This window comes from Molothrus ater, chromosome 2, assembly GCF_012460135.2.
Source record: "Molothrus ater isolate BHLD 08-10-18 breed brown headed cowbird chromosome 2, BPBGC_Mater_1.1, whole genome shotgun sequence".
Classification (NCBI taxonomy): domain Eukaryota; kingdom Metazoa; phylum Chordata; class Aves; order Passeriformes; family Icteridae; genus Molothrus; species Molothrus ater.
The window spans coordinates 79,228,071-79,240,182 of record NC_050479.2 but is presented as its reverse complement, the minus strand read 5'-3'; the positions used below and the strand labels follow the sequence as shown (position 1 = coordinate 79,240,182).

The 12,112-nt window shown below is 42.5% G+C and overlaps 1 protein-coding gene across 1 annotated transcript; it reads left to right on the top strand.

The window, feature by feature from the left end:
• Positions 1-168: 168 nt before the first annotated feature.
• Positions 169-11,750, top strand: C2H11orf54 (chromosome 2 C11orf54 homolog). Its single transcript, XM_036394708.2, has 9 exons — positions 169-192; positions 2,775-2,897; positions 5,011-5,109; positions 6,051-6,124; positions 6,685-6,786; positions 7,729-7,905; positions 8,632-8,781; positions 9,362-9,478; positions 11,478-11,750. The coding sequence occupies exons 2-9, from the start codon at positions 2,840-2,842 to the stop codon at positions 11,649-11,651; spliced, it is 951 nt and encodes a 316-aa protein (XP_036250601.1). The 5' UTR covers positions 169-192; positions 2,775-2,839; the 3' UTR covers positions 11,652-11,750.
• Positions 11,751-12,112: the final 362 nt, after the last annotated feature.

The following is a 12,112-nucleotide window of genomic DNA, read 5'->3' as shown; positions in this document are numbered from 1 at the left end:
CCGCCCCGCGCCTTAAATAGTGTCGGGAAGCTCGCGAGAGGCGCGCGGGCCGACGGGAAGGAGGGGCAGGAGGAGAATGGCGCCATGCTGGGAGTGGCAGCGGGGTGGCCGCGCCCAGGGGCGGGGCCGAGCGGGGCCGAGCCGTGCCGTGCCGTGCCGTGCCGTGCCGTGCCAGTCCCGGCGGCAGGGTAGGTAGGTGCGGTTGGGCGGTAGCAGCGCTTGGTGCGTGGCAGAGCTCTAGCAGGTCCCGGCTTCCCGCGGCTTCCAGCCCGGTGAGCGGCTCCCGTCTCTGCTGTGCTGCTTTGTCCTTCCCCCGACTCCTCTGAACTGGCAGCTCCAGCCTGAACAGCCCCTTCCTTCCCCCTGCCGCTATGCCAAGCGTGCCGCCGCCTTTAGCGCTCCCCCGCTCCCGTAATCACCGCTGCCTCTGCCTGCCGGGATGCTCTCTGTCCCACGGAGCCCAGCCTCGCCTAGCACTCCTGTTATTACCCTGCCGTGACCCGTCCCTTCCCCAAATCCCAGCTGCTCAGTTGCCTCTGCTGCCCCGCAGCCTTCCTCTGCCCCGTACGGGATCTCCTCGCACCGCCCCAGGCGAAAAATACGGCCTCTGCGTCTGTCTTCCTCTTCTGGGTGTCATCACTAAATTTCTCTCTCGCAACTGCCATCTTCAATTTTTTCCACGGATATTTCTTTCCCCACCACCCCACTCCCCGATGCGTGTCTAGCCTGCCTATAACCTCTCCTTTTTGGCTGTAACTCTCCAAGCTAATTTCAATTCCGGTTTTGATGATAGACATGTAATTAATCTAACGTTTTACGTTTCATCTGCCTTGTCCTGGCACCTAGCTACTCTCTCTGATGTTTTCTTTGCACTTCAAAAGTAGGCTTTTGAGTCTTTACATACTTGTTGCCTCCATTCTAGTTGCATCATCCCACATCTATAATAATTTTATCATCCCTTTCGCATTTGTGTTCTTTCTTTGAAATTCTTCTGTAGCAATTCAGTGTCACTGCACCCCTCTGTGATGGATCTTAAGTGTGTGCTCTTGTCTCAAGTTCTCTCTATCCCACACCACACAATTCACTCCCTGGTGAATATTTGCAGTGGTGGGCCACAGATCTACTCCTTTGTGTCTTTCCTGGTAAGAACTACAGGCAGTAGTTTGTCTCAATATAATAAACCCAATCAGATTTGGTTTATTATGGTACATCAGATTTTTCCACAGTCTTTCTCCCCTTTCTTGATTGTGGGGAGCTAACTTACTTGAATACTGTACAAGTCTTGCCTCTGCCTTTTGCACAACAACAGTTCTAGCTTGTCTTCTCAGACTGTTTCAGGACAACCGATGTGTTGAGTGCTGGAACAGCCTTCTCCTGGATGTGGCAAAAGGTTCTTGACGGGATGAGGATAATCTAAAACAATGCTCCCAAAGCCATGTTCTCACTTTCTGCCTATGGCTAATTACTCCCTTTCTTGGTGCACACTAAAAGTCTTGTGGTATGATTCACTCCACCTGACATGAGGCTTCTCCCAGAGGCACCAAATCCAGCCTGCTGCTTTCTCCTCCAGAGCCCGAAGAGGGATGAAGTCAACTGTGGAGATAGATAAGACCAACTAAGATGAGAATTATTATACACAGGTTGCAGTCTTTCTTCTCTTCTCTACTGCTTGCTACAGCAGTAATTTGGGGTGGCTGAGCATTGAGCTGAAAGATTTCAGTTAAGTGACTGCTACGATCTCCCCACTCTTCTTATTTCTTTTTTTTCCCACTGGTTTGGTTTTCTTTTTTCCTTTATGCAGACTCAAGAGGCTAATGGTGTAAGGACAGTTACATTTTTTGACAGTCATAAAAGTTAGGATTTTTTAAAAACTGAAGCTAGAACTATACATAAGCAGCTGTTTCACACCATAGTCCTTCCTAACAAAGACTCAGTCAGGTCTAGGAATGTAGTTAGGATTTCCCTTTTTCCTTCTTCCACCTGAGATCTGGGTAAATGGGACACATTTTATTTTTTATTGCTGTGTGTATGTGCCTAAGGAGTTAATGATTGCTGCAGCTGATTTTTAGGTAGTGCACAATCAGTTGTTTCTGCCCTGACCCAGTGCCTTGCCCTTCTAGCTGGCTTTGCTGTTGCATGGCTGACTGAAGTACACTTCATTTCTGAAGAGGCTCTTAAACTCATGTTCAAAACTTTTTGCTACAGTACATACTTTTTTTTACATGCTTTTTGTATGGGTACAGAGCCTGATACTACAGAACTTCTGGAGTTGATTTCTATTTTGCTGTTAGCCTGTTCTTCTCTGGGAGGGGAAACACATGCCCAGAAATTAATTTGAGACCATGTCACAGCTCGGGTTGAAAGTCCACCGTTGCTGGAAAAGTAAACATTAAATTTGGGAAGACCTTAGGAGGCAGCTGATGTGCTCAGAAAAGCTGAGGTTCCTTTCAAAACTTTCTTGTGACTCCAGGCTTACAAAGAGACAAATCTGATCACTTCATCTGCATTCAGTGTAGGATATGTTTTCCCTACACCCAGCTGTCAGCTGGGTATGTGTAATATGTGTAATGCTCTGAGCCAGCTATAGGGCTGACAGACACATCTTCTTCCAAAATGCATAAGAAATTCAACATTACTATTGAAGCTGTCAGTCTCTCCTGTGATGCCAGAACTACAGTTCCATTTTTTCTATGTATTCTAGAATGAAATTGAAAAATAATTAACATGTTGAAAGGAGTGTGTTTAAATTGTTAAGCTATTATCTTTGTTGGCAGACCAGTCACTCTACAGTGTGCTGTACTGTAACTTGTTACCTGAAGAAATCAGTGCCCATCAGGAAATGGCCAAAGTCGAAAGGTTTGCTTTTCATGTCCCAAGTCTGGAGGAGCTTGCTGGGGGTAAGTAATGCAACATGTGACTTTATACAAACTGGTAATGTACTCTTCAAACTTATCTTAAAGCTCATACCAAAGTCTTTCTACAGCTAGTACATGCAGAATTCCTGCTTTTAGCACACTGAGAGGTGAAGAACAGCGCTATTTCTCTATATGTGATGGTTTTCTTAGAGCAAACAATGATTCCTCCCCAAACCCCCAAGATATTTAAACACACAGATGGGCTCTCAATTCCTTTAATACCACTGAATATGCAGATTTGTGTGCAGGTCATGAAAGTTTGACCACTACACACCAAACTTCTTTACAAATACAGAATCAGCTGCCCTCCTCTCCCCTCCAGTATTTCTTTCTTTTTCAGGACTGCTCAAAACATAGCTGACAAGATGCAGTCTAGCATGGCAGATCCTCTTGCTTGAACCTAGTTGGCTCCTCCTTTGCTCATTGTCTTAGAACAGGGCTGCAGGAAACATCTTCTGTAGTTTACTTCTTTCTAAAGCCTTAGCAAGATGTGCTGGGAATAACAGAATGGTTGAGGTCGGAAGGGACTTCTGGGTTCAGCCCAGTTGCTCATGAGCTTCTTTTCTTGCCCTTGTAGGAAGACATTATTCCTTCTGTCAGCCTCTCCCCTGCAGCAGATATACTAAAGGGTTTTTTGTCTTTCAGATTGATCCTCAAGTTCAGTGTCTGCCACTTTCCTGAATCTGTGTCAGTGTGACATTTCCATGTATTGAGAACGTGTGGTCCCAGCAGTGCCTTGGGTGGTTCCCAGTGCTTTTCTTGCCCAGTCAGATGGGGGCAGTAGGCCAGGGCTGCTGCAGAGAACACCATGTACTTGCAGTAGAACTACTTGCAGTAGAGCTTGAAAGAGTATCAGTAAAAATTCATCACAAAACAGAATTTTCCTTTTTTTCCTGATCTGTCCTGAGGATCTCCTGTAAGCTGGGAATTGTGTTGCTGTTCAGGTTTTGGGTATAATTTGAGGAGTACCCTTTTGCTGTCCTTGTCCATATGCCAGAAGGTACTGAGATGTATTTAGAAATGTACCAAGTACCAGCTACTACTTTTGGTCAAGAGCTTGATAAATCTGATCTTAAGAAGTAAGGTATGGCTGAAACCCTAACTGGAGGAAACAAAGGCGCAGGAAAGTCTGTGTAAATAAGGAACCACCTGATTTATAGACTGGATGTTCTGTTCTTTAGTTTGAGACACTGTCAAAGCAGGTCCCCAGGCATGAAAGAACCTGGACCTTGCAACATAGTATTTGAAGCAGTGTATGTGAAGACACTACTTCACGTACACTACTAAAGGTTTGGAACTAAAAAATTACACTACCCACACTAAAGGTTTGGAAGTTGTTTCCAAACAATGCACTCAGCTAATCCTCCCTGTTGTTTGAATGACTTTGCAAGTTCGGAGCCTAAAAAAACATTGATATGAAGCAAACCAAAAATTTTAGATTTGGTTCATTATCACTAACACCATTCATTATCTGTCTTGCTGTGACAGTGGCACTTGCCAGAAAATCTCCACAAGAGCATAAACATGATAGGCAGCATCTCATGGTGGTAGAAATTTCCAGACAGGAGAGATGGTTTGAGATTATAATCAAGCTATTGCAACCTGTCTAGTTAATGTATGTAAAGAACTGATTGTTGCTTCAGCTAAATCTTGCTTCCTCCTTTGCTCTTGCATCATATTTGACCGTGACTGTAATTGTCTGCTCTTGGAAGCAAACCCACTGCTGAATGAGATTTAAGTTTACCCATGTTACTTCACACTGTGTTGCTCCTAGTGCTCCTTGGAGCAGTCAGGCAGTGTATTTCAATGAAAATGGTTTTTGAATTCTTAAAATTAATTAATGTGGCAAACGATTATCTGCACAAACTTCTGCTCCTCTCTGAAGCTACATAACAAGTGTAGTAATGTAACGAGTGTTGTAGTAATGTAACAAGTGCCTGCAGACATTTAAATCAATGGAGTTACTTAGGGTAAGCATAAATAATGTACCTTGCAGAAATAAAGCCCAAACAGATACATTTATTGTTGTTAGAAACTTGTGAGACTCTTGGTAGTTTTTCATTGTCAATAATTTTGCCATTATTCTTAATTACAGTTTTGCAGAAAGGGCTTAAAGAGAACTTTGCTGATGCTCAAGTCTCTGTTGTAGACTGTCCTGATCTGACTAAGGAACCCTTCAACTTTCCTGCTAAAGGTAACCTAGCATTCCTGTCTTTCACTAAGACTTCTCCAGTTTTTTTGGCATGATCCTTCTTAGTTTTGATACTTTAAAGATGTTGAGAGAGCTTAAAATGTTTTTCAGGTAAAGCATATGCATGAGAGGAAAGCTACATTTTATTTCTGGATTTATTTCCTAGTTGATGTATGAACAAGGACAAGTCATTACTGAGTACTTGTCATATTTTTCTTTTCTTAACCTATCATTGCACACCTACTTATTTCATAAGCTTTATTTAGTGTACTGAAAAGGTTTTGAATTTAAGTTGTTATCTTTCAGATGGAGAAATTTTTTAGAACCATGCCAATCACTATCTGAAGCTAAGGAGTTGTACTTCCATTAATTTTTTAATTGCTGGCATTCATGTATGTCAGTGAAGTGAACCTGTCTTACTCTGAATGGGATTCATCTCGTTTCACACTAGCTGTCTGGAAGACATGTCATCTGTGCTACTCCTCTGAGTTCCCTCTGGCATCAATGTGCAAGAAACACCTCCAGGAGGTTATTCATCCCTTCTTAAAATACATATCCAAATAAGTGGGATGAATTGTCTTGAGATAGCTTTCAGCTTTGCTAAAATTTTGCAAGTGGAGTCCCAGCAGAGTTCTCTACTCTGTGGTGAGGGAATTACTGGAAAACTGGCAAATGGAGGGTGTTGTCCACTCTGGCAATTTTTTTTTTGTGCTTACAGAATGTTTTTTTTCAACATGTTGTGTAGCATTAAATCCTACAGTGAATAATCTTAGGGTTTGGACTTCTTCGTAGTTCAACACTTTATCTAAGCATGCTAGGGAAACAGTGTTCTCAAAGGTTTGAGAAGTTTGAGGAACCAGGTCTTTGGTGGCTTAGGATGCATGCTTTTTGAAGATTTTTGGGAAAAAAAGATTTTACCAAGCTAACTGGCTGTATTTTTCCAGGAATCTGTGGAAAGCCTAGGATAGCAGATGTGGGAGGTGTTCCTTATCTCATACCTGTTGTACAGAAAGAAAAAGTGAGTTTTTCCCTGTAGCTGTGGGGTTTAATACATTTGTCAAAAGAAAAGCAATAAAAACTAAGGACTAAGAGATATTAGGATCTAGATACTAGGATTCTACATTTGTTAAATACACTTTTCAGTGTTTAATGAGACTGATTCTGATGTGTGTTGTATGTCACAAAATCCAATAAGAACAATAATTCAGTCTTGGAATAAAATAAGCGGGGAATATGCAGGTAGAATCTATCTTTTAGCAGACAAATGGACATCTACCAAATTTGTTATTACTAAGCATTGTGTTCAGAAGCCATGTTCAACATATCAAAATTTTAATGAGGGTGGGTGTTGTGAATTAAATGCCTCCAGGACTACAGTGAACAGGCTGACAATTGCAGATCAGACCACCACAACAAAATCATAGAATGGTTTGGGTTGGGAGAGACCTTGGAGATAGTCTAGGTTCAACCCTTCCTGCAGTGAGCAAGGATGCCACCCACTAGGCCAGGTTGCTCAGGGCCCCATCCAGCCCAGCTTTGGACACTTCCAGGGATGGAAGTATTGTTTTTCTTTTGCAGGTTTATGATCTAAATACAGTCGCAAAGGACATAGAGCTACCTGGAGCTTTCATTCTTGGAGCTGGAGCTGCTTCATCCAAAGTTCTTGGAGTAAATGCTGAGGTCAGTATGTAAGAGTGATGGTTCTCAATGAATTCATGGAAGTATCATAACAGTAGAGCAGTATCATGCTGGGTATTCCCCATTTACAACAATGTATTTAATAAACACTTTCACACCATAAACACTTAGAAGGAATTGAGATGAGGGGCATCCACTGAGGTGCATACTCCTGAGATAATAAAGATTAATTTTTAACTTGTAATTCTTCAGGAAGCATGCGGTTACCTTGAAGCATGCAAGAAACATGGTTTTTGAAACTGATTGACAAAGACCTGACCAGAGGTTTTAATTCCAAGATTTAGAAATGTTCCTCAAACTTACTGGTAAATGCCTTTCAGATACTCCCTGTCTTTTGCCCTCTTGGATGACTTTGTTTCACTGTTGTGAATTTTAAAGATACCACATAGAAAATTATAAACTGCAGGAGGGGTAGGAGACAAAAACTATTGCCTATGGAGACCTTAAAAATCACAGATATTTCCAGGCATAAATGTTTGGTCTTACTGTCTCCTTTTGATGGATTTATTGGCAGATGAGATAGTCCATATCAGCATTAAATTTGGGCCACTGTAATAGTGGTTGTTACTGTACACTGAGAGAGTATTACATAGAATTCCAATACTTGCATGCAGACAATAGATATTTTTTCTTTTGGTTTTTTGTGTTTGTTTTTTTTTAACACTAGCATTCATCTTTATATAACAATAAGTTTAACTGTTCAAAAAAAGTAGACCTGTTTTCTGGACCTTTCAATTACATTACAATATTAGTGCATTTTTCTTACCGGTACAGACCTCATCCTGAGAGACAGAGCTGTGTGATGAAGAGGATTTTTTCTTGGGATCATGGTCCAAAGCTTAAATCACATTTATGTGAGTTCAGCTCATTTGGTGGCTTCTTACATGTTCTTATTGACTTATTCTTATATATTCTTTTTCCCAGTTTATCCCTATTGTTCAAACTAAGAGTGAAAAAAAGCCTGCTGTAAATGGGAGCTACATTGCTCAGATTAATCCTGCAGACAAAGGGTGCCTGCTTGAGAAGTACAGCAGTAAATACACTGATTGTGAGTTTGGACTGTTGGCCAACCTTTATGCCAGCGAGGGCCAACCTGGTAAGGTACGTACTTCCATCTAAGGTGACTTTGCAGTGCTTTCTGACTGACTGGAAACTCATGGTTCTCCTATCAGCATTCTGTGATAATAGTAAAGTAGTAATCCCACAAGAGAAACATGCAAAAATAAGGAACTGATGCCAGTGATTGAGGGGAAGAATTAATGGAGACAGAGGCACTTGAATTTTTGAGGGATAGGTATTAGTTTACAAAAATTTTTCCATCATAAATCATTCATCCAAATCCAATCCAAACTAGCAGTGACTTAAGGTAATGGTGCAATTACTTGTGTAAATGAGACATGGGCACTTAGGTAGTTTTTTGCACAAGTGCTTCTTCTGACACAGCCAGCACGAAGAGGTGCTGGCAGAACAGTCGAAAACCCAAGTGCTTCATGGAAACTGAACAGCCTTCTCTGTTACCCAGTGTTTCTTTCTGACAGAGTGGAAGCCAGCTGGTGGACAGAAGGGAGTTGCTCAAGTCACTGTCTCATACATAGGTAAATCTCTTGCTGCCCAGCTCCCTTTACAGGCAAAGCTAGCATTGAACAGAACTAAGGAAAAGAGAGCTGGTCACAAACTGGAAAGATGCAGCAGCACTTGCGTGGAAGCTTATCTTTTCAAAAAGTGATCTTGGGTTATCAGCTTGGGAGAATTTAAGAGCAGCTTTCACAGACCTTTTCAGACTATTACAGCAGGAGATGGCAGTAACAAACTTACTTTATCTTCCAGGTCATTGAAGTGAAAGCCAATGGAAGAACTGGGGAGCTTAACTTTGTGACCTGTCTGAGACAAACTTTAGAGAAACACTATGGAGAAAAGCCAGTTGGGATGGGTGGAACGTTTATCATTCAGAAGGGGAAAGCAAAGATTCACATTATGGTACGTTGTTCTCAAGGCATGTAACTTTCTTTTTCCTCCTGAAAACAGAAGTATAAATCAGGGTGTAACATCTTAGTTCCTTCACTTTGTTTTATATTTTTAAATGTATGCATAAACTATTAGGATGGGCACGGTACTAAAGTCAGGAGTTGACATTACAAAATCAGTATTACAAAACTAGTAATTCTGTTTTAGTTGGCATTAAGGCCATCATCTTTTGAAATCTGTGTGCAGCTAAAGAACTGGAGAACTATTCTAAAATGAATTGAAATGAAATACATGAACTCAGAGGATACTTATAAGAAGCATTAAAGTTTTTAAAAAATAACTGAGCTTCTAAAATGTACCAGGAGGAGGAGCATCCTCACTTCAGTAGTTCTCCCACTACCTATGCAATAAAAGATGTAAGATTCCAGTCACTTCTTCTGGAAGAAACAGAGTGATGGACACTGTGAGTTTCTTTCAGTCAATAAGGAAAATGAACAGAATAGTGGGGAGGGAAAAAGCAAAGTTTTTAGAGAAAAGGTATCCTGATGCAAGTGTCTTCCTTTTACTTAAAAAGCTTTTATTTTTGCTCTAGCCTCCAGAATTTTCTGCCTGTCCCCTGAATACTGATGAGGATGTGAATAACTGGCTCAAATTCTTTGAAATGAAGGCTCCACTGATTTGTCAGCCAGTAATAGTTTCCAGAGATCCGGTGAGTCTCTTTTTCTACTTTTTCTAAGTATAGACTGAGACCTGTAATGAATTTTGTCTTGGATGTGATTTTCCGTTCAAGAATGGGAGTGTGTGTGTATATATATATATATATATAGTGTTCAGCTCTTCCAGAGCTGGGGCAATGATTGAGAAGCTTCACATTTCTGTGAACTCTTTGAATTGAGGATAGGTGAATCTGTTCTGAAACCTAGTGGTTGTTCATAGTGGATTAACTTCATGGTTCTGTTGCATGTGTGCAAGTGTTTGCATCCCAAACCCAGCAGTATGGTTTACATTCACTGCTGGCCACACTAGGAGAAATGTGAAGAGCATGGAAGATGGCTCAGCCACCTGTTTATGTAGTTCACTTTCATAACAACTCCCTCTGCTAATGCTGTGTCAAAAGACATGAAGCCTGTTTCCTGCTGCTGATGTGAATTAAAGTCTGCAAAGCCTCATGCTGGAAACTTACCTAGCATCTTTCACAAGCACCAAGTTCAACAGCAAATAATTCAGGATAAAAACCAATCTGGTTTCAAAAACCATTAAGGTGTTCATAATTAGGAAAACTATTTGTTTAAAAGTAACCAGAAAACCATAGATGAAAATGGCTATTTAATAGATAACAATGCAGTCATAAGTAATATAAAAACGTTTTTTCCCAGAGGTAAGTGGGACATACTGTAGGCTTAAATATGTTGAAGGGTGTGATTTTATTGTGTTATGTGGCAGCCTTTGGCCTAAGGCTAAACTGTATCTTCCCATTATCCACTGATGCATCCTTTGAAAGCATCCATCGGCAGCTGCTCCATTCAGAACCAATGCAACTTGTAGGCTGGATTTCTCTGGGTTTCTCCTGTCTGCATCCACTGCAAGCTCAACAGCACTTGGCCAGGCCTGTGGTTGTGGAAATGTTTGAGTGTCACTACAAGAAGAGCAGGTGACCATGGCATTCCAATGCCATAGCACTATTCACCAGTATCCCCTTGCAGCCCAGGAAACTAATCATGTCCTGGGCTATGTCAAACTAGGTGTGGCCAGGTCAAGCAAGGGGATTCTTTCCCTCATGAGACCCCACCTGAAGTGCTACATGTAGCTTTGGGACCTGTTAGAGCAGAGCCCAAGGAGGGCCATGAAAATGAGCCAAGGGCTGGAGTACCTCTTCCTTTGAAGAGAGACTGGGAGCTGACATTGTTCAGCCTGGAGAAGAAAAGGCTCCGGAAAGATCTTATTGCAGCCTTCCAGTACTTAAAGGAGGCTTTTAGGAAAGATAGAGTGAAACTTTTTACCAGGACATGTAGCAACAAAAGAAGAGGCAAGGATTTAAAATTGAAACAAAACAGATTTAGATTGGACATGTGGAAAAAAAATTTTAGGCTAAGTGTGGAGAGAGAATGGAACAGGTTGCCCAGAGATGGAGATGGCCCATCCCTGGAAGTGTTCAGGGCCAGGTTAGATGGGGCTTTGAGCAAGCTGCTTGAATGGAAGATCTCCCAGCCCATGACAGGGTGGTTAGAATAGATCATCTGTGAAGGTCTCTTTGAACCCAACCCATTCTAAGATAGATAAAACTGGTCATGTTGATCTCATGGTTTAGGATGTTAGTTGCTATTTTATTCGTTTCTCTTCCCATATTCATCTAAGCTGGCTCTCAGAATTGCAGTAGAGACAGCCCCTTTATCACATGGGCCTGTGGCAATTCAGTGCAAAGGGGTTTGATTTCCAGTAGGGGTTCTTTGGTGGGACTGCATTATTTAATCCCAGTGGAAAGAAAGGAGGGGGGAAAAAGGGTTAAAAAGGATGTCTCAGATTAACACCAAAAGCTGGGGGCTGTCAGGGTTTCTAAATTCTTTTGTCTTACTGGTTTCACAAGTGTCTTGCAAGTTTTCACTGCTTAACGTTGGAGATGTGTGGAAATGTGTATCAGGATGGACTATCCCATGACTTAAATGCTGTTCCCATGAGCGCGTTGGTGACCGGCTTCTGTGTGGTGCCAGGGCTTCGATCTGCGTGTGGAGCACACGCACTGTTTCAGTCACCACGGGGAAGGAGGGCACTACCACCAGGACACCAGCCCGGACAGCGTGCAGTACCTGGGCTACTTCCAGCCCGCCGAGCTGCTCTTCCGCATCGACCGGCCCCAGGAGACGCACCTCGTGGGGAGAGACTGAGCCCCGGGCCGATTGCACCTTCCTCAAGTACAAACGCTGATTTTTGTAACGCTTTCAATTATCACTTATCAGATTTAAGAATAAATATGAGAATAGTCAGCTGCCGCCTTCTTAATTGTGTCAAAGGGCAGAACTTGGTGTATATGTTTCATTGGAGTTACGACGGAATTTAAACGGTAATTTAATGGCAATGTTACTGTATGTTTTCCTTTTGTTTGGTTGAGCTTCCTGCGTGGCCACAGCTGACCATGGGGAACTAGAGGTGAAGTTAGGTTTAGAACGGGACATGAAACCAAGTTCTGGTCGAAAATAAGGCCGGAGAAGTAATCGGCACCGGCTCCGACCTTCAGCGCCCGGCACCGTCCCCTCACCGCACTGGCCCCGCCCCCTCCCGAGTGCCTCCGGAGGTAGCCGAGCCCACTCGGCGCTGGCCCCTCCTGCTTCCGAGCTCTCTCCGAAAC

Coding starts and splice junctions, on each gene's coding strand:
- C2H11orf54 (XM_036394708.2), top strand. CDS start 2,840: ATGGCCAAAGTCGAAAGGTTTGCTTTTCATGTCCCAAGTCTGGAGGAG. Junction 6,787..7,728: donor TTCTTGGAGTAAATGCTGAG/GTCAGTATGTAA, acceptor TCTTTTTCCCAG/TTTATCCCTATTGTTCAAAC. Junction 9,479..11,477: donor TAATAGTTTCCAGAGATCCG/GTGAGTCTCTTT, acceptor GTGTGGTGCCAG/GGCTTCGATCTGCGTGTGGA.